This window comes from Thamnophis sirtalis, unplaced genomic scaffold, assembly GCF_051295495.1.
Source record: "Thamnophis sirtalis isolate CommonGarterSnake01/CBP01778 unplaced genomic scaffold, rThaSir2_p1.2 scaffold_7, whole genome shotgun sequence".
In the NCBI taxonomy this organism is placed as follows: Eukaryota; Metazoa; Chordata; class Lepidosauria; order Squamata; family Natricidae; genus Thamnophis; species Thamnophis sirtalis.
This window is the reverse complement of record NW_028261387.1, coordinates 441,709-463,469: the sequence shown is the minus strand read 5'-3', so window position 1 is coordinate 463,469 and position 21,761 is coordinate 441,709. Positions and strand designations below refer to the sequence as shown.

General features: G+C 37.5%; 1 protein-coding gene across 1 annotated transcript; it reads left to right on the top strand.

Annotated features, from left to right (window-relative positions):
- Positions 1 to 585: 585 nt before the first annotated feature.
- ASPM (assembly factor for spindle microtubules) lies at positions 586 to 21,514 on the top strand. The gene is made up of 24 exons (XM_087719181.1): positions 586 to 885; positions 2,088 to 2,231; positions 3,252 to 4,500; positions 4,590 to 4,685; positions 6,013 to 6,159; positions 6,522 to 6,764; positions 7,032 to 7,099; positions 7,538 to 7,679; positions 7,976 to 8,106; positions 8,462 to 8,637; positions 8,733 to 8,878; positions 8,963 to 9,048; positions 9,878 to 10,087; positions 11,393 to 11,597; positions 11,699 to 11,844; positions 11,938 to 12,057; positions 12,153 to 12,278; positions 12,489 to 15,317; positions 15,563 to 15,733; positions 16,664 to 16,856; positions 17,499 to 17,653; positions 19,014 to 19,190; positions 20,622 to 20,785; positions 20,868 to 21,514. The coding sequence occupies exons 1-24, from the start codon at positions 586 to 588 to the stop codon at positions 20,971 to 20,973; spliced, it is 7,530 nt and encodes a 2,509-aa protein (XP_087575307.1). The 3' UTR covers positions 20,974 to 21,514.
- Positions 21,515 to 21,761: the final 247 nt, after the last annotated feature.

Sequence of the window (21,761 nt, the reverse complement as noted above, 5' to 3'; positions counted from 1 at the left end):
CAAAGGAAAAAAACCAGAAAGTCCAGTTGCCTCTTGAAAAAGCCCCTTCGGGACAGCCGAAAGGCGGCTAGTCCTTGTTCTCAAGGGGCGGCTTTAAATTAAGCGCTCGCTTTGTTGTTGTTGGGGCTTTATGGACACGAGGACTTCGGCAGCGATTGAAATAAGGCAGTGGTTCCCAAACTTGGCAACTTTAAGACTTGTGGACTTCAACTCCCAGAATTCTCCAGCCAGCTCTGTTCGCTTTGGGAGCTCTGCTGGCTGGAGAATTCTGGGAGTTGAAGTCCACAAGTCTTAAAGTTGCCAAGTTTGGGAACCAGTGGAATAAGGAAAAGGCGTGAAAGCACGGTGGAGAAAAAACAAAAACAAACGTCTCAAGCGATTGGTCGAATCTTTGTCAAGAGCCGCTTGGCGATTGGAGGAAGAAGACACGTGAGAACTGGCTGCGTTTATTGGTCAGTCCCCCTGATTGGCGGAAGCGGCAAATTTGAATTCTGGAACGGCGGTTGGGAGCTTTTGAAGGCGCCCGTGTGTCTCCCCCCCTTCTGGTTCTCCGCGGGGCGCGTTGGCGACGGTCGTTCCCCGCGCATGGAGGACAGGCGGCAGGGTGCGCGGCCAGCCGGGCTTCGGGAGCCGCGTCCTCCGGAGAGCAGCAAGCGCAGCGCCGCCTCCCCGGGCTGCGAGGATGGGGACGAGGCGGTGCTGTCGCTCGGCCACTTCTCCCGGCCTCCCTTCCTCAGCTTCGGCTCCGTCCGCCTCGGTACTTCGCGCGTCCGCCGCCTGGCCGTGGAGAACCCCAACGGGGAGGCTGTCCGGGCGGCCATCTCCCGCCCGCCGCCCGCCTCCAAGGGCTTCACGGTGGAGGAGCAGGACGGATTCCTCCTCCAGGTGCTTCTCTTCAGCGGGGGAGGCGGGGAGGCGGTCCGGGAAGGGCCGGCTCCGGTCATAGCGCTGAGGTCCAAGCCGGAGGCGGACGGGCGTTAACGCCCGTGGAGCATCGGTAGTCTGAAGGATTGGCCGGTGTGCAGGGAGGGCTAAATGGCAACACTCCGCACCTGTTTGTAGGCTTTACGCCATAACGCTCCGTTGCTCAGGGACGTTATTGGAATAATTGTCCATCTACGGTCCGCTGATGCCCTCCCAAAATCCCCCTTGTTTCTAAAGGGTGTGGAAAGTTAGCTTCTTTGCTGAAAGGGAACCTTAATAAATGTGTAGCCTCCCCAAACGAGGCTCTTTCTGTGCGAGGATTGTTTCTGGTGGGGTGTAATCCTCGACTTACAACAGTTTGTTTAGTGACCGTTAGAATGGCACTGGAAAAAAGTGACTTGCAACAGCTTTTCACACTTATGACCTGGGCAGTCTAGAGAAAGGAAAGACCAGGGATGACATGACAGCACTATTCCGGTATTTGAGAGGCTGCCACAAAGAAGAGGGGGGGGGGTGTCAATTTATTTTTCAAAGTGTCAGAAGGCAAGACAGGAAACAATGGATGGAAACTAACCAAGGAGAGACGCAACCTGGAATTAAGAGAAACTTCCTAACAGTAAGAACAATTAACCAGTGGAACAGGTTGCTTTCAGAAATTGTAGGGGGCTTCATTACTGAAGGTTTTTAAGGAAAGACTGGACAGCCCCTATCTGAAATGATACAAGGTCTCTTGCTTGAGCAGTGAGTTAGGCTAGAGGACCTCCAAGGTCCCTTCCAGCTCTATTCTGATTGATTGATGTTGACATTTTGTTGCTACCTATTGGGAAATGTGCTATGCTTGTAAAATATATAAGCATGGTTTTATTCTCATACAATATTTTAAAGTGCTATAATTTGACTTTATATTTAGGGCTACACTATAGAAGCCACAGTTCTGCTATGGAAAGCTCCTAAATTTCAAAGCAAATTTGGAGATTGCACACAAAGCAAAATTTGATCCCTACTTTTCTGGAGAATGATACAATTAAATATATTCCCGGAGTATAACTTTTAGCATTAAAAGAAATTAGGTTCATACAAGATTGCACTTGTAACTGGATATATTCATCATGCATTTATCACAAGACACTGCCAACTGCTTGTTTAATGTTTTTCTTTTGCAGCCTGGAGAGAGGATCTATATATTAATAACATGGACACCACTAGAAGGCGGCAAAGTTCGAGAGCTCATAACTTTTATTGTAAATGATGTTGTAAAACATCAAGCAGTTTTGTTGGGGAGTGCTGAACAGCCTCTAAAGAAAAAGGTAGGACCCTCTGTAGGAAAACTCCCCCTCCCCCGTCCTGAATAAAATATTCTTTATTCTTAATATTAAAAAGAGTGAGAATAGAAAGTTTTTCCTAAAAGAGGAGAAACATCTTAAAGACAGAAAGCAGCCTCACTCTCTTCCTGCTATAGAAAACAGTCTCAAGCAGAAGCCTGAAGAGGCTAGGGCTAGGCTTTAGGAAGGGATATTTTATAGCCATTCAGAAAGCTGGACCATGACCCCATAGGAATCTGGCAACAGCCATTATAATATTAAATGACATATTCTTGCACAGGAACATGCATCTCAATCAGAAAGCCCAAGAATGTATAAAAGCCCACCTACTCTCAACCCTTTTTATCAGCAACCCCAGAAACATACTGCTGTAACTATGGTTTCTGGCTACCAAATAAATAGAGACCTCCTTTCCAAAATGCAGCCTGCCTCCAATTCATTTCTACAACGTCCTCCTGGTTTGGAACAGGACCAGATTTTTCTTTCAACAGCTCTTTAAAACCTTTCTTGTTCTGCTTATTAATAAAGTCAGTCTCTTCGTTTGGCAGGCAGAATATCCATCTATGTAATACGCTTTTCTGCATAAATTGTTGGCATCTTTGAAAAGGCATGTTTTGTTTTCTTGAAACTGCAAAATCATATAACAATGTTATTAAAGATGCAGCAATATCATAGGTCTGAATTTTATAAATATTTAAAGTCTTCACAACACTCACATCTGCTATATATTCTTGCTTTCTGTGAAATTTTAGTATATCTCCCTGGGTTTTAAACATCTTGAATTTCCCGCAACATTGCATTCAACAAAATAAAAGAATAGCTATTGTGAATAAAATATACAGTATAGATACGTACATAGTAGAGTGAAAATGCTGCAAAGCTGATGCCAATTTTAAAAATGAGAATCGGTGTTCCTTTATATGTCAGGCAGTATGAGTTTCTAATTTTATAGGGAAATTAAAGAAAATTATAATACTTCCCTATGTGTATTTAATGTCATTTCAGAAAAATCTTTGGGATACTATTAAAAGAAGAATTCCTGCACAGCAATCACGAAAAAGAGTGCCAGTCATTAAAAATATAAACAAAACATTTCAGATGTCTGAAAAAACAGAGAAAAATAGAAGCCCTCTTCAGTCCTGTGAGAATCTGGAAGTGAATTCAAACAGAATTTCACCTAATGGAAATTCCTTAATCATTTCAGAACATAACTTTTCTCTTTCTCCTATTAGTCCCATCAGTCAGAAAAACCAACATGTCATTTATACTCCCTTATCAACTACATATTCTGTTCCAGAAGTACCAGCATATCATAAGTTATTAAATAATGTAACAGAAACCCCTACCGTTACAACTCTATATGATAATGTTTTGGGGGAAAACAAAGTATGCCGACATAATAATATTAACTCAGCAGAAATAAATGCAAAATCAGTCGGTACGCCAGAACAATTGAATATATCTTTGAATTGTAGGAAGATTTTAAGTCCTGATTCTTTTATAAACAATAGTTATGAAGTGACAGAAGATGCAGCTACAGCAATACCTATTCTTTCACCCGATCAGTTTTTAAGAGATAATCAAATGGTTATTCAGCCAATCTCAGAATGTAAAACAGTGTCCTTTTCTTCAGATATGAAATCATGTATGTCAACAGCAAAATGTTCAAAACAGAAAGAAAAGATGCAAGTTTCTTTTTTTATGGAACCTCAGCTTTCCACCAAAGCTCCCAACAATATAAATGAAAGAAATCCTACAACACGTTGCTATGATAAGATGGAACAAAATGTCAAATACAAGGCAAGTGATCAAGCTTGTTGCCTTCAGAACAGAAAAAGGCCTTTGCTTTGTAGCACCGTTACCAAAACTAAGCCCAATCCCGAAGGAAAAGAAACAAAGATGTTAGATGTAAAATCTAAAAAAAATCTTTCTAATGCAATAGAGCATTGCATGGACATTATCCCTAAAAATGCAGACCTGGACACATTGCCAAGACTTCCAGTTATAGAAAGTGTTTCAAATGAAACTAAATGTATCAAAGATAAAGCCAGATTCATTTATTTGGAATCATCTCATAATCGTAAAAGAAAAAGTGGAGAATATTTAGAGGATGTTAAGAATGGAAGAGAAGAATATGCAGAAAATTTAGGAAGGAAAAGAACTCCGAAGTCCTGTGACGGAATTGGAAGCAAGAGTGCTTTGAAATTATCAGTTTCCAAATCTCAGAATGGAGATAAGCAAAAGAAGAGATGTGGTAATCAAAGTATAGAATAGTTTGCTTATATAAATTCTTGATCTTTTGCTTCAATTTCATGTTTAGCATGTTGGAATTTTTTTTTTCAGGTTCTGCATCACAGAAATCTAAAAAATTTAAAAGGACAAAAAATGTTGTTCCTGTTGCACAGTCTCAGCTGACTTTTGTGAAGCCTTTAAAAACAGGTAAACATAAATTCCTGGCATTTTGCACTTTGAAAGAAGATTTTTTAAAAAAATATATCATTTGAAATAATTTTGGTAATGTTTAACTAAAATACATTGCGTGAAATAGTAAAAATAGCAAAAGGTAGCAGAATTATATGGCTTAAATTCTTTTCACTTTTGTACCACAGCCGCCAATTGCCACTGCCTGGACCAGGATGAAAAGAGGGCTCCCGGAGGCAGGAAAGGGCCAAAGGGTGGGGGGGCCGGCAGGTGGGCAGGGCTTCGGCAACATTCGCTGTATAAGATGCACAGACATTTCCACCCATATTTTTGTGGGAGGAAGTGCGCCTTGTAGTGAGAAAAATACGGTAGATAGAAAACCCTTTCTGTGCTTCAACTTTAGGCCATCCCAGGGCTTCTGAGAAAGGCCAGGTTTTCATGGCTTTTGGAAGATGAAGAAGGGGGAGATTGTTCCATGTTACTGATGCTGGGGTTTTTTGGTGCTCATCCTCTGAATTCCATGAATGATATGGCAGAGATCAAAACATGTGTAGTTATTTAGGCCCATGAAGAGACAGAGTGAAGGCTGATTTGGAAGAGTGAAAGGTGAACTCCTAAAGATGCCATTTTCAATCCAAAATGGGTAATTCCTGCTTACAATAATATCTATTCCTATGAGTGTAGAAACAGTGTACAACCCGATGAGTTCCATATGTAGAAGTATTGGTTGCATGCACAGATTGGACAAGAAAGCTTAGTATAATGAAAAAGGAAGAATTTAAACAATTCACCTCAAGCTTGAAAATCTTTGGAGAATAATGGAGAATTATGTGAAATTTTAAAACAATTGTTCCATTACAGCTGTTCATCTGTTCCGTTATCTCATATTTTGAGGTACTGTACGAAACATTGGAAAAAGGCACTTCACAATCTTATTTAACATAAGCAAATCAACGTTTATCAGTGTTAGAGCAGCCCCCTGATTTGAAAGGCCTGGGCTGCTCCTTTGAAAGCTTGTCTCCGCTTTTTCTGCTTTACGTTTGATTGTAGCCAAAAGGCTGAGAAGCAACCTGTCCATGCAGACCTGCCTCACTTTATGGGCAGTTATAATTGTTTGTGAAATCACATTCATATTTAAATAACCGGAAAAACCTTCAAAGCCGTCACACTAAATAGAAGAGCCAGTTGCAGGGGAATAGTTTATGGACTTCAAGAAATGTCCTTTGCACAGCACTCCTAGTCTCCATTTGCAGTTAAAAATGGAGCTTTGATATATTGTCATTAGGTGATAAGGATTTCAGTGTTTCAGCAAAAACAATAACATAACTTTTAATTATTTTAAAAGATATTCCTAGGCACCCAATGCCCTTTGCAGCAAAGAATATGTTTTACGATGAGCAGTGGAAAGAAAAACAACAACGAGGTTTTACATGGTGGTTGAATTTTGTACTTACTCCTGATGATTTTACTCTGCAAACAGACGTTTCACAAGGTAAAATTGATCAATGGCATCTTAATATTTCAAGGATTAAGAGTAGCTACAAAGTCTAAGAACTGTTCAGCTGCGTGTCTGTCTGCATAAAAACCTTTCATTATAGTTCTTTCAGGCATCTGCACATTTATTACAATCAGCTAGAAATGTAGTTGTGTCGGACCTGGTGCTATTATCTGAAGTCAGCCTAGCAATCGGGTTAAAAAGTCTTTTCTTTTGATTGTCGGACTTGCTTAGGATTTGGTGTCATTTGTGCTCAGCAAGTTTTAGCCATCTGGCCATCCGTCTAATGACAATTCAACGATTTTTAAGATGAGACCGTGCAAGTTTTAAATGCATACCACCGTTTTCTCTTTTATTAGTTAATACAGCAAGTCTCCTCCTGGGAGCAGAGACCTATAAAACCAGTGTTCCTAAAGCACCAACCAAAGAAGAAGCATCGCTAAGGTCATATACAACTCGATGCAAATTAAACAAACTTCGTAGGTCAGCTTGCCGCTTGTTTACCTGTGATGAAATGGTGAAAGCAATAAAAAGGCTGGAGATTGAAATCGAAGCAAAACGTTTGCTGGTTCGAAAAGACAGGCATCTGTGGAAGGATATTGGTAAGAATATAGTTGTGTTTTAGAGCCACCCCTGGACCATGGACCGGCACCCGTCCGTGGCACCCCAGCAACCAGGCTGCACAAGGAAGTGAAGCTCCATCCGCGGGATGCAGGGGAAACCTTTCTTCATGGAGCCAGTCCCTGGTGTCCAAAGGTTTGGGGTTGGCTTAAGAATATTGATGAATACATTGACCGTGCTTCTGCTACTAATGTGATCAATACCTTTCTGTAACATTATTCAGAAATGCTTTCACTATGTAATTTCAGGAGAACGACAGAAAATCCTCAACTGGCTTTTATGTTACAATCCACTGTGGTTGCGCATAGGCCTAGAAGTGAGTTTGTACTTCGTAATGATCTTTCTCTAAACAATATGTATTTTGTAAAGTCTAATGATTATTGTGTTACAAGGAACCGTTCAAGATCAGGATAAGAGATTTCTTTAATGCAAAATTCTTCTGCTTGAGAACATAACACTTAATATGAATAGGTATCAGTGGCCAAAACTAGTGCAGTATTTTGTGGCTTATTAAGCTGATTTTCAGTCATGAGAACAGCTGCATTAACATAATAATATAGTATATTGTTTTCTTCCTTTCACATACATTGTTCTGTTGCTTGCTAAAATATTCTGTGAAGATAATAGTATAGCAATCCAGACTTGGTGAAATGAATGTGTTCAAGTACCATATTGTTGCAAAAATTTGAATGTCCTATTGCTACCATAGTTTTATTCATATTTTGAATTGTTTTCACCCTTTTATCTTCGTCAGACAATCTTTGGTGAACTGATTGCTTTGGAAAGTAACAGTGATATGATGGGTTTGGCAGTATTTATACTAAATCGATTGTTGTGGAACCCACAAATAGCCGCTGAATACCGACACCCAACTGTGCCTCACCTTTATCGAGATGGTAAAACGTTTCTTTGCTATTACACGGTAGCATTTCAGAATTGAGAGCAAGCTTGGCTTAGTGTTAAGGGCACCAGGCTAGAAACTGGAAGATTAAGCGTTTTAGTGCTTCCTTAGCCATGAAGCCAGCCAGGTGTCCTTGGGTCAGTCATTCTCCATCCTAAGAAGGAACTGGCAAACGTTTCCAAAAATGTTTTTTTTTTTTAAATCCATGTACGAATCCAGATTGACTGACAAAATCAAAGGTAAAAAATATAGTTACAAGAAGCATCTCTATATAAAATATTGCATTTATAGGTCATGAAGAAGCATTGTCCAAATTTACACTGAAAAAACTTCTACTACTGGTTTGTTTCCTTGATCGTGCCAAAGTGTCTCGAATTATTGAACACGACCCTTGCTTATTCTTCAAAAATGCAGAATTTAAGGTATTCCCACTTAAGCTTGTCTTGAATAATGTTTGCCTATAATCTGTATGTATTTGTGTGTTTGAAAGACACAAAAGCCATGCTTATTTCTTTGGAATACATTTTTTTAAATAATAGATGTGAAGTACAAAAGTTTTTCAGGGCTGATTAGAATGGAATTATTACAAGTTTTTGATCTGCATAATATGTACCTGATAGTACTGATTGTAATTAATGTCCATAATATTAAAAACAAAGTATACGGTTAGCAGTAATATTTATATTGTAGTTCAGTGACTTAATTACATAGTCATTAATTACGTAGGATAATAAATTATTGTATATGTGTACTGATTTTTCACCTTTTATTTTCTAGTCTAGTAAAGAAATATTACTAGCATTTTCCCGGGACTTTCTAAGTGGAGAAGGTGATCTTTCACGTCACCTTGGATTCCTGGGTTTCCCTGTCAATCACATACAGACTTCGCTCGATGAATTTGACTTTGCTGTTACAAATTTAGCTACAGACTTACAATGTGGCATTCGTCTTGTGTAAGTTTTTGTTGAGTTTTGTCATTACAGTTATAAAATGTATATTGCATGAAGAAATTAATTACTTTTTAATATGAAATATTAATGTATTTAAGGAGAACTTTAGAACTGCTGTCATCGGATTGGACTCTTTCTGAAAGATTAAGAGTGCCCGCAATCAGCAGACTTCAGAAGATGTATAATGTTAAACTTGCTTTTGAGGCATTGAATAATCATGGAATTCAATTGAAAGATGAACATGGTAAGTACTAGAAAGTATTGTGGAGGTGGTCTCCTACAGGTCTGTTGATTTTGCTTTTCATTAATCTGTTTCATTGGTTTATAGGTTCAACCATTGACACAAAGGATATTGTAGATCGACATAGAGAGAAAACATTTGCTTTGTTATGGAAAATAGTATTTGCTTTTCAGGTACTGCATAATTGTTTTAATTTATCTTTAGAGCATTCTCTGTCTTCAGAATTTCAGCAAACAATGGTCTGTGCGTGAAACTTACTTTGCTATTACTTCTGTTTCATGCATAAAGTCAGTGTGTAAAAGTAGATGTGCTGTACACAGACTAAATTTCAGAAAAAAATTAAAAATAGATGACAACACCGATGAAGGTACCTTTATTTACATCTGGAGGGCTTTCATGAAAAAGCTGGCATACAAAATGGCAGCTATAGATATTAAGTTTTGAAACCTTTAAAATATACACAGAAATTATCAACAAAATTGATTGTTATCATTATTTAGACCTTAATTTTCAACATCATTTTTCAGCACTGTGTGCAACTTTTTAAAGCCGTCATGTCTTATGACCATACGGCAACTGAAAGATAGCTGCATAATTCCAAGAAAAAAACAACAGTTGCTTTAAAGCATTACAGGTAGAGTTTACGATAGTGCTCTTTGATATTTCGGAGCCTCTTTAGAATTGACAGCAAAGCACCACAGAGTCCTAATTAGTTTAGATTAAGACATTTTCAGTCTCTCTGAATTATTAGAACTATGTGCAGGCTCTTCACAACCTGAATAAAAATCAACGTTTTTGAAAATGTGTAATATCGTACACTTTACCTGTTGCCATTTTAGTTTTGATAATTTGTCTTTGTAGTTTGTTAACAGTTGGTATGTTTTAACATCCTAAACATTACTCAGAATGATTTTAAAAATTCCATCAATAATACTATCAGTTTAATTATTTCACTATATAAGGAATGCGTTATGAATAAAATTGTGGTTGGATCTTATTTAGGTGAATATTTCTCTTGACGTGGATCAGCTAAAAGCAGAAATTGCTTTCTTAAAAAACATGCAAATTGCAAAATTAAAAAGATCTGATTTGGAATGTGTTAACAGCATGGAAAATGACACCAGCAGGTCTTATTCATATGAAAGTTATGGAGAAAATGTAAAACTGCTGATGGACTGGGTGAATGTTGTCTGCAGATTTTACGATATTAAGGTAAATAATTATTTCCTTAAACAATTTCACAAAGCACACTGTTCTGAGTGTGATAATTATCAAACTTAACCAAATGTAATAAAAATGAATTGAAATGTTCAGACCAGTGTATTTATGTTTTGATTATATATTTGTTATATGGATTATTACTGCTGTGAAAACAAAATATTAAAGTAAGAGTTGATTATGATAATAATTTATTTGTAATAGTATAGCATCTGCTACTGTCTGTCTCTTTTCGGTACGCTTCATTGATGCTAAATGGCATGTGAATAGTTGCTTGCTGATGGGTGGGGATGATGATTTAAAGCGACCTATGGCACACAAAAAGGTATAAATAGAATGGCCTGGCAGTATGGGCTTAACATATAAAAGATAATACTATATGTTATTCAAAAATATATTCCGTATTGTTAGATTAAATCATTTGTTTGTAGATTACTTTGGTTAAGAGATTATGTGACACTGATTCTTTTTAAACACATTAAATTTTCTACTAGTTAATGTATATGCTCTTAGGGTAAGTTAATTATTTAACTTGATCTAAATTTTTAAATAGCCTTAAAATAATTCTCCTGTTTTAGTTCTAACAAGTTGTTAAAAAAACACTAAAGATAAATTGTGTGCTGAAATCTTTAAATAAGAAGAACTTAAATACAAACTTGATGCTTCAGTTTAGTTTAGCAACAGTGAAGAATGAGATCTGTCTAAATGTGTCCTTTCCTCCCTCTCCCCCCCCCCCCAAAAAAAACCCTCCACTGTATCATCTAGTTGTGGAATACTCTCTCTAATATTCTCTAGAACAAGGATTTCCAAACCATTTGGCGTTACGTTTTTATTTTTATTTTTTGAAAATGCACAAATCTTCCTAGCCGTCATTTAAGACTACTCACTTAACAACACGTTTTCTTTCTTAGTTAGAATTGAACAGACAATATTTGTGGAAGTAACATGAATTTGCCCTTCCTTCCCATCAGCTGACTTAGCCACCAGCTTTCTGCCACAATGTACTTATTCAAAGAGCCTTGCTTCTTTCTTTCCTATCAGCCTGCTTGTCTCCCAATCCTAAAGTGCCTGGGGAAAAACCATTTTAGGCTAGTACGTAAGAAAAGGCAGATTTCTGTGTCTTATTTTTTACAAAAATAAAAGATCTTTGCAAAAGAAGTATCCAGAGGAGTACGTGCCAAGGAAGCTATTTAACTCAGAACGAATACTTCAGAACTGATTTAACATAGATTTGTTTATAGATTTATATTCTTACGAACATCACAGAGCTATCACTGTTTTTATGTTCCTTTATTCTAGGTGGAAAATTTCTCCGTGTCTTTTTCAGATGGAAGAGTGTTATGTTATTTGATTCATCATTATCACCCATGCCATGTGCCTTTGGACGCTGTGTGTAAACACACTACTCAAACGGTAGAATGTACCAGAAGTGGCACTCTTGGGCTGAATTCCTCTTCTGAGTCGGATGCTTCTTTAAATCTCCTAAAGGGAACTTTTGATCAAAGTGAGTTCATGAAAAATAGAGCTGGCTTCAAAGCAGCTTGAAATTATGAGTTACTATTTCTGCTTTAATGTGTTCCATTTTTCATCTTTCTGTTTACAAAGGTATAAGTACTTCCGTGCTGTATAAAGAACTCCTTGATAATGAGAAGAGAAATTTTCAACTGATCAATGCTGCAGTTTCTGACCTGGGAGGTATTCCAGCCATGATTCAGCATTCAGACATGTCTAATACAATTCCTGACGAGAAGGTAATCAGTCATGTCATTAAAATTCAAAGTTCTTTTATTTCCTCCCAGCATATAGTAAGTTTCTATTTGTATGGTTGTTTTTTTCCTTTTTAGGTAGTCATTATTTATGTGTCATTTCTGTGTTCAAGACTTATAAGCCTTTCTAAAGAGATTCGAGCAGCTCAGTTGATTCAATCTGCTTGGAGAAAATACAGATTGAAAATACTTGCTGAGGTAATCCGTTGCTTTCTGTTTTGCTCCTTCTTGTCAACTCAGACTATCACTATTGGAAGGAAAGAGGATTGCTTATGTTGTTATTATTTTTTCAGACCAAGAAGCACAAATCGAATGCTGCAGTTGTCCTTCAAAAGCACTGGAGAAGATATTTGGCTGCAACGGAGCTTCAGAAATTAAAAAAGGCAAAGCAAGAAGAATCCGAAAGAATTGCAATCCAGGTATAATTGACTTTGTATAAAACCACTTGATCAAAATGAATCCATTTCTACTTAAAAGGGTTATGTAGTTTTCATTCCTCAAGCCATTAGATTTCACGTTCAAGTCAAATAAAGGTTTCACTAATAGAACATTGTTAGTCTTTATGTTTTATAAAAACAAACCCTGAACAAACCAATATATAATTTTGTTCTCTTCTTCTTGTTATTCAGAGGTGTGAAGAGGCTGCAGTTGTCCTTCAAAGTTGGTACAGGATGAAGAGAGAGAGGCAGCGGTTTTTAAAAATGTCTGGAGCTGCCTCTGTCATTCAGACACGCTATCGTGCACGTAGAGAACAAAGCTCTCAGAGGCAGAGGTTTCTGCAAATCAAAAAGGCAACTTTACGCTTGCAAGCAAGCTGCAGGGGCTTTAAAGTACGAAGAATGCTCAGAGACCAACACACGGCTGCTACTAAAATCCAAGCTGCCTACAGGGCTTATGCTGCCAGGATGAAGTATCGACGCTTGATAGAAGCTTCCCTTGTGATTCAGAAATGGTTCAGGGCTTCTAAAAGAGGGTCCAAAATGAGGAAAAGGCTTCAGAAGACCAAAGCGGCTGTGGTTTCCTTACAGGCAGTTCTGCGTGGTTGGCAAGTGAGGAAATGGCTCCGCAGGCAGCAGGCAGCTGCAGTTACTATTCAATCTGCCTACAGAACGTATAAAGCTATGAAAAAATTCAGGCGGGTGAGATCTGCGGCTCTTACTATACAGCAGCATTATAGGGCTCACGTCGCAAGTAGAAAACAGCAACGGGAATATCTGGTTCTTTACAATAGCATTGTATTGTTCCAGGCGACTTGGAGAGGAACAGTGGTGAGGAGGCAAATGAAAAGACAGCGTCAGGCTGCGGTGGCAATTCAGTCTTATTATAGGATGCATGTGAACCAAGCTAAGTTTAAACATTTCAGGGAAGCGGCAGTGACACTTCAGAGATGGTATCGTGCTGTTATTCAAGCCCGTAATGCACGACAAAGCTATCTTGCTTTAAAGGAAACAACTGTTAGAATGCAGGCCATTTATCGAGGTTCGAGAGAGAGGCGAAAAATCCAGCGCGTGAACCAAGCAGTTATTTGTATCCAAGCCGTGTTTAAAATGCATCGATGTAATGTTCAATATAGGGCTCTGAAGAGGTCAGCTACTATAATCCAAGCACGATACAGAGCTTTCTGCAGAGGACAGGAAGACCGGAAGAAATACCTGGCGCTTAGAAAGTCATCTGTCACCCTTCAAGCAGCCTACAGAGGCATGAAAATCAGACAAAAGTTAAGAAGGAGTCACCAGTCCGTACTAATCATTCAGTCATATTATCGAATGTTCAGAGAACGGAAAGCTTACTTAAAGCTAGTTGCAGCAACAAAAGTGATTCAGCGGTGGTATCGTGCTTCCAGAGATAGAAATGCTCAAATGTATAAATACAAAATGATGAAGATTTCTGCTCTCCAAATCCAGGCGGCTTTCCGGGGGATGAGAACTAGAGTCCTTTTGAAAAAGAGGCACATGGCTGCCACCATCATTCAAAGGAATTTTAAAGCTTTTGCTCAGAGACGTAAATTTACTTTTCTTAAATCAGCTGCTGTGACAATTCAGAGAAAGTATCGAGCAACAGTACTTTCAAAGCATCAGCGTGAGAAGTTCCTTACTTTGCGTCAAGCAGTGATGGTAATCCAGTCTAGCATCAGAGGCCTGCTTGCTAGGAGATATGTAAAGCAAATGCATCTGGCTGCTGCAGCTATCCAGGCAACCTTTCGAATGCACATAGCCTCCACTCAATACAGAACAAGGAAGTCCGCTTGTCTCGTAATACAGCGCCATTACAGAGCGTACCAAGCAGCTAAGCAAACCCGAGATTTGTACTTAAAACAGCGTCACTCTGCTCTAATTCTCCAGGCTGCTTATAGAGGAATGAAAGTTAGGCATGTGTTAAGGAAGAGGCATGAAGCTGCAGTAGTCATACAAAGCAACTACAGGAAACGCAGGCAATGGAAGTCTTACAGAAATATTCAGTGGGCAGTCAGGCTCGTACAGGGAAGGGCCAGAGCCAACCGGGAGAGCAAAATGGCAGCCCAGCGATATTCTTCCATTCAGAAAGCTGCCATCTGCATTCAGAAAGCTTTTCGCAGGATGAAGGCCAGAAACCAAAGAAGGCAGGAAGCTGCTATCTTGCTTCAGCGGAATTTTAAAATGCAAAGAGCACGTAAAGATTACCTTGCCTTAAAAGCGGCTGCCATATCTCTCCAGAGAAAGTACCGAGCATTGATTGTGATGAGAAGACAAGCTAAAGAATATGCTTCTGTTCGTGCAAAAATTATCTGCCTGCAGTCTTTCTATAGAGGCTTTAAAACACGGAAAGAAGTCAAGCGCCAGCATTCAGCAGCAACACTCATTCAGGCAACCTTTAGAATGTATAAAGTCAAACTAGCTTATCGGAAACTCAGATACGCTGCCATTACCATGCAGAGGTTCTATCGATCACATTTACAGGAGAAACATCAAAAGGCACATCAGGCCATTTCGAAATCTGTAATAAGTCAGGTGACTCGCAGAGGAACAAAAATACAGCCGGAATTGGACCCCATGCGTATTTCGGCAACCGTCATCCAATCTCTTTATCTGATGTATGTACAGCAAAAGCATTACGAATTGATATGCCGGGCTGTGATAACTATTCAGTCTGCCTATCGTGGAATGATAGCACGCAAAAAGACAAAGAAAATGCGTGCAGCAAGAAACAGGCAGTTGTGCCTTATAGCTGTGAATGATCGAACTGAAGCTGTTGAATCAAAGACTCAGTGCCACTCAAATGAAGCCAGAGAGCAACGCCAGAAATATTGGAAAGCTGCAGTTTTAATACAACAACATTACCGATCTTACCTGACTGTGAAACATCAATCAATGGTTTATTTTCAAACACGTAAGAGAATAATTCTTTTGCAAGCTACACTAAGAGGTTTCATTGAACGACAGAGGTTTGCCAGAATAAAAAGAAGTACAATAAAAATACAGGTATTTAAAAATTCTGTTTTCTCCAGCTTTAATTATTTTCAGTGACAATAGAATAAGCTTGAATAAAATATTCTTTGATAGAATTTAACTACAAATTAAAAACAGAATTATTAGTGGAAGTCCACTATCTTTAAGATATGGAATATCCTTTTATACTGTCCCTCACCCATGTTAGGGTGGTGCGTTCATAATTTCATACTATGAGGCCATGAGCTGAAGCTTCATTCATATCCCTTTAAAAACAGAGCTGGTATCGAGGAAACTGGCAGAGGATGAAATTCCTGCAATGTCGTGAGAAAATTATTATAATACAAAGAATGGTGAGAAGATGGATTAGCCACAGAAATATAAATACAGGTGGAATTCCAAAAGACGTAAACCCCAAAATTGTTAGCATTGGAGTGACTAAATTTCAAGTAAGTAAACTTCCTGAAAAAAAAATGATACTGTTTAGGAATGTGCATAAAAGACAAACACATTTGATTTCAAACCCAAATATTTTCTTTTGGATTTTTTTTTCTTGGGCATGGAGTGAGCCAGATAAAAGAAATCAGAGCAGCTTGTAACGACGCTTCTGTTCATAACTGGATAAGAGGGGAAATGTGGCTTCTATCTGACCATTTGATGAAACCTGGCTGGGTATTTGGGAGGGAGGTTCCCCTCTCGGAAGTGCAGCCCCCCCCAACTTTAGGTGTACCATCTGAAACTTAAATATTCTGCTCTTGTTGGACTTGAGAAGGGTATCGTTTCTATAACGGCTCCTCCCTTCTGAGGTCTACCAGACCCCCTCCCCTTCTATCCTCCCAGAGAGTACCTAAAGCCTGGCTCTTCCTCCGGGCAATGGGATAGGGCAAGCCCAGGTTGGGATGAGAATGTCTGTCTGCGTAAAAGAAATGTGGCTGAGGTATAAGGTTTTCCTCTTTTTATTGTTGCTGGTTTTTATAATTTTTTTATTGCTTTATTGTTTGTAAGCTATATAGTTTTAAGATGGGCAGCTATATGAATATTTTAAAAGAATTTAAAAAATAGCCGAATGATGTATTTGTTCTGTTTCAGATCAACTGACTAAAAACTGCAAACACAATCTATTCTGTGAACTAGATCTAAAATCTTGCATATTGCTCAATGGTTATCTGGAAATGTTTTATGAATGGCTCATTGTCTAAAACTTTCCATTTGCAAATTTTCATCAAGTGACTTTCAGAAAATATTTTGTTTGGAGAAAAACAATTAACTGAAAAAAAAATAGTAACATTTATTTTAAAAAAATAAAGCTATAGTCTAGGAAATTTCTGCCTTTTCTTTTATTCCTTAAACATGTAACTTTTCCTTTCTCCCCTTCTAAGGCACTGTGGAGAGGATATTCTTGGAGGAAGAAGACTGATACTCCAGAAACCAGATCTCTGCGAGACAGTTTGATCGTTGCCAATAAAGAAAGCAAAGAAGAGAAGAAGCTGTATAACAGAACTGCAGTTGCCATTGATTACCTTCTTAAATATAAACATTTTTCTTATATTCTGGCAGCTCTGAAGGATCTGGGTTAGTAATTTGATTCAAAGGCAGTCTTTATTTTTAAATATTAGCATACAGACATTCTTCTATGTACAAAGTAAAAAACAGACAAAACTAACTAAAAACTAGGTACTTTGGCCTTTAGAAACATTGGTGTCTAAAATGAAAGAAAATCAGAGAGAGAGAGAGAGAGGCCAAAATTAATATAGGTCTGAAAGGAATATTTCACTGCTGGGTTTTGCTCCCATAGTGAATTGCTCTGCATGGTGCAGTTTCATGCATATGTGTGGAAGAGAAGGGATGTGATGTCTTGATAACTTACTTTGCCCTCTTGGTTCTTTCCTGAATATCTTCCACACGTAAAGCTGAAACTTCTGCCGTCGAGAGGTCCTCACAGGCCATAGAAATCTGGAGTTTAAATAAGGGTATGATTAGCAGTGTAGAGTGTAGTAACTTTAAATTCTAAATTATGTTACCTTGGAATTTTGTGAGCTCAGCCTAAGCTGCAATAAATATAATACAGGACTAGATCAAGAGTTGACACATGGAATCAGTTCTGGGGTTTCAATTGTATGAGAAATAGATTGGTCGCTGGATTTATATTTCTACAATATAGTTAGGTATTAATTTGAAAAGATGTTAATATTTTACCTGTTTTTCTTTTCCCAGAGGTTGTTACAAGATTGTCTCCTGTTTGCTGTGAAAATATGGCCCAAAGTAGAGCAGTCGGCACTATTTTTACTCTGATACGGAGCTGCAACAGGAGCCTCCCTAGTATGGATGTTATTAAATATTCTGTCCAAGTCTTGCTTAATTTATCAAAGGTATTCATTTATCTTTATGTTTGTTGAAATTACGCTCTTTTTTTTGTAAGTTTGTATTATAAAGGGACACGGTGGCTCAGTGGCTAAGATGCTGAGCTTGTTAATCAGAAAGATCAGCAGTTCAGCGGTTCAAATCCCTAGCGCCGCGTAACGGAGTGAGCTCCCGTGACTTGTCCCAGCTTCTGCCAACCTAGCAGCTCGAAAGCATGTAAAAATGCAAGTAGAGAAATAGGGGCCACCTTTGGTGGGAAGGTAGCAGTGTTCCAACTACATGACCACAGAGACGTCTTCGGACAGCGCTGGCTGTTCGGCTTTGAAACAGAGATGAGCATTGCCCCCTAGAGTCGGGAACAACTAACACATATGTGTGAGGGGAATCTTTACCTTTATTATAAAGTTTACAACTGTTATTATTTTCTCATTTATAATATGTGCCAGAATTTAAATTTCAGGTTATATTGCAAATGAGAGCTAAACTCATTTACACTATTGAAGCTTATTTCAAGTCTAATTTAACACAGTTCTAAACTGCGGGGCCAAATAATTCATGTTGTGGAAAGTCCCAGTGATACTGGTTTAAGAAAAAAGAAAATTCAGTCTAAAACTGATTAGCATTTGATGTAATATGCTAGGATTAAAATTGCAAAAAAAAAAAAAAATACTCATTGTTCTTGTAGCTTGTATCAGTCTGCCAAATAGTCAAAAAGTACTTGAACAAAATACTTTTATGACAAAAAATTAGGAAAAGTATATTTTAAATTAAGGTCTAAGCATGTTACTTAGTCCCATATAGCTAGTGGAACTGCTTATCAAATAATTTGTGATAATGTACCTTTAGTGAGTTTTGGTTGAATTTAGTATTATATTTGGAAAAAAAATACAGTGCAGATGATGAAAAAGTACCATCTAAAAGGACTGTTGCGGTTCCCTATTATACTGTCAAGATAAGGTTGGAAAAACTATTTTGAGAGAAAGCCCTGTTTAAGCATTAGAAAAGAAATGGAATTTCATTAAGCCATTAAAAAAATCTTCAGGTTAATTTTCAAAACATTTAAGTAGTAAGACATGTATATGTCCTAGAGGTCGGGGAGGACAAGATCTTATTTTTGCTAGTACAAGAAGACACCTGTCCCCTCAATTCATAAGATAATATATTAAGATAGTCATTGTCCTGCCTATGTTAGTTTATTCGGCTTATATTTTTCACACTTACTAATAAACAGTCAGGAATGAGTGTATTTGTGCCTATGTATCAATGCTGTAAATCACTGAGTTGTCATTCTACAGTTTGGATAATGATTTCACAAATGATGAACAATCCTTTTTGAGACTTAACTTACAACTCTTCTCATCTGTTTAGTATGAAAGGACGACTGATGCTGTTTATTCAGTGGAAAATTCAGTCGAAACATTGTTGGATCTACTTCAGATTTACCGGGAAAGGCCTGGGGATAAAACTTCAGAAAAAAGTGGTAGCATTTTCACCAAGACCTGCTGCTTATTTGCTCATCTCTCGAAGGACTCAAGAAGAGCTTCTGTATGTTTTCTGTGTTGCCAAAGTATATATTCAAATATAAAGATATTCAAAAATTGCAAATTCCTTTTCCTTGTTTGGACTTGCATGCCAAAAAATAGCTAGAACTAGCCTTCGGGTTCAGGTACAGAAAGTAGTACTTAAGAGGTAGTTGCTGGAGATTTTTCAAAACAGACATTCTAAAATAACAGTATTTTAGAACTGAATAGTCAGCAAACAGTCCTACTCGCTCTCCCACAGTGAAATTGGTTGTTTTAAACTAAAATGTTTTTTTCTGAGTGGGCAAAGTAACCTAAGAAGTTCACTACGTTGTTGTTATTTCACGTATATCTGTCCAACTGATACTTGCTTATATATCATGGTTTTATATAGGGTGCTGCGGATTCTTCTTAAGTACAACCAATCCTCATTAAGCAACCACAATTGGGACTGACAACTTGGTTACTAAAGAAAGCAGTTGTTAAGTGAAACCATGACTGCTGATGACCTTACTCCAGTTTTCCTTTGCTTTCAGACCTGTGAAGGTTGTGAATGTGAGGAGGGCTGGTTGCAAAGCTATTTTTTTTTATCATTTCATTGACTAACTGTTCAGGCATAAAATGAGGCAGTCACTAAATTAGGACTACCATATAGTTAAAAGCAAATCCTGGATATTAGATTTTAACAATGGGATTTGCTTCTCTTAGCTATGCTGACAAATTTTAAATGTGCTAATAAGGGAGAGAGGAAGTTGCTTCTTGGGGGGGGGACCGGGGACAATGAAACTTTGCCACAGCCAACTCACTGCAAGGTAACTTGCCACAGGACAACTCGGTGTGGGACAAGACTTACACTAATATCAAAGAAATGTTGGAGTAAAATCATTTTAAAAAGGATGGAAAAGGAGGGACAGAATGAAATGTGAATGGCAAAAATTAAAATATTTTTATTTATTTTAAATAATTAAATAGAATTGTTAAATTGCCCCGCAGCAAGTTGGTCGTGGTGAATTGATTGTAGTAAGTTGGCTGTGGCAAGTTGTCCCTTTCCCTCTTTGGGGGATTATAGTTGAATGTAGACAATTTCTACTGATCTTTGCCTTTCAGTATATAGATTACAAATCAGGTTGGCTGGATCCTACAACATTTAATAGTCTTTCAAAGTGGAACTTAGTTAAAACTGTTCACAAATGGTAGACTATGCTACTTTATCGGATATTCTTTGAAGAATAACTAGCTCTCCTTGTTCTATACAATTCTGTGTTTTAACAAAATATGTCTTATTTTGAATTTGTCCTTTTCTGTAGAGAATCTTGAACTTTGTATAATATAGCCTGAGACTAGCTTTAAAATGTTGTACTTGGTATAAATGAGGCATACTGAAATTTGAACGGATTTTCAAAGAGGTTTCATTGAACAAAATACTATAATTTAACAACACTGGTTTATTTTTTAGGAGATTCTAAACAATCATAAAACAGTTGCTGGCCTTCGAAGTTTATTTAAACTTACAGCCCGTAAACATCAAATGGATGTCCAACGGATGCGGGCCAAACAAAAAAAAGTTGCATACATGAATGGACAGAGTTCCGTTCCGCTAAAAACAAAAATAGTTACAAGGTAAGTCTGAATTATTGTAACTTTAAATTTTCTATTTCAAATCATACTTTTACTCTTATGGATTTTTTTTTTCCCTCCTTAGGCAGAGGCCGGATTGGGATTTAAGGAAAGATAACATAAAAGAGATTGTGGATCCATTGCAAGCCATTGAGATGGTAGTAAACACACTTGGAATTTCCTGCAATTGAAACACGAAAGAGTTTATAATTATGACATTTTCAGAAAGAAATGGACTGGACTTCTTTTATCAATATACATATTATGCATTTGTTTTTATAAAGCTTGTTTACCTGAGTCTGAACTCCTGTCATTTAAAATAAACTTCTTACTGATATTTATCTGCAAATGATAAAATATCAAATATTACTTTTATATAATTTAGAGCTAAGAAAAGTATATACTTCGTACAATATAATAAAATTGTTATTTTATAGAATAAAACTGAAAAACTAAGCTTGTTAGTTAAGGTATATTTCTTTTGCTTTAGAAAGACATTTGAAACAAATACTAACAGCTTAAAAGCATAAAATAAGCTTGTAAAACTCGTTTAAGGCTGAGGGTTTGTCTGTGGGAAATGTTATTCTAAAGAACTGAACAGGATTATTGAAAGACAACACCAGAAAAAAATAATTAAAGCTCTGATAGGATTACTTCCCCCAAAATATTAAATATTTCCTTGCAACACATTAAAAATAATATTTTTTTACATTTTGTTTTTAATAAAATTATTTTCTGGTTTACAAATGGAAAGTAGCTTTTCTTACTTGTAGAATTCTTACAGTTTTGCTTTATCACTACGAACCCTAAATTTTCCTATATGTTACTTCGTGATAAGTTCTTTCACAAGATATGCCTACATGGAAACATCAAATTTATGAAAAAAAGATTGGTAATTGCAAGACTCTTCATATTCAGTTCATGCCACACTCTTCAATTACAAGTTTTATTGTCATCTTTTGTATGTTCTTCCACTGAT

Bases quoted from the DNA above. Each gene is read 5' to 3' on its own strand.
- ASPM (XM_087719181.1), top strand. From the start codon at position 586: ATGGAGGACAGGCGGCAGGGTGCGCGGCCAGCCGGGCTTCGGGAGCCG. The intron at 4,501-4,589 runs GTAATCAAAGTA...TTTTTTTTTCAG, and splicing joins TAAGCAAAAGAAGAGATGTG to GTTCTGCATCACAGAAATCT. The intron at 11,598-11,698 runs GTGAGTTCATGA...CTGTTTACAAAG, and splicing joins AAAGGGAACTTTTGATCAAA to GTATAAGTACTTCCGTGCTG.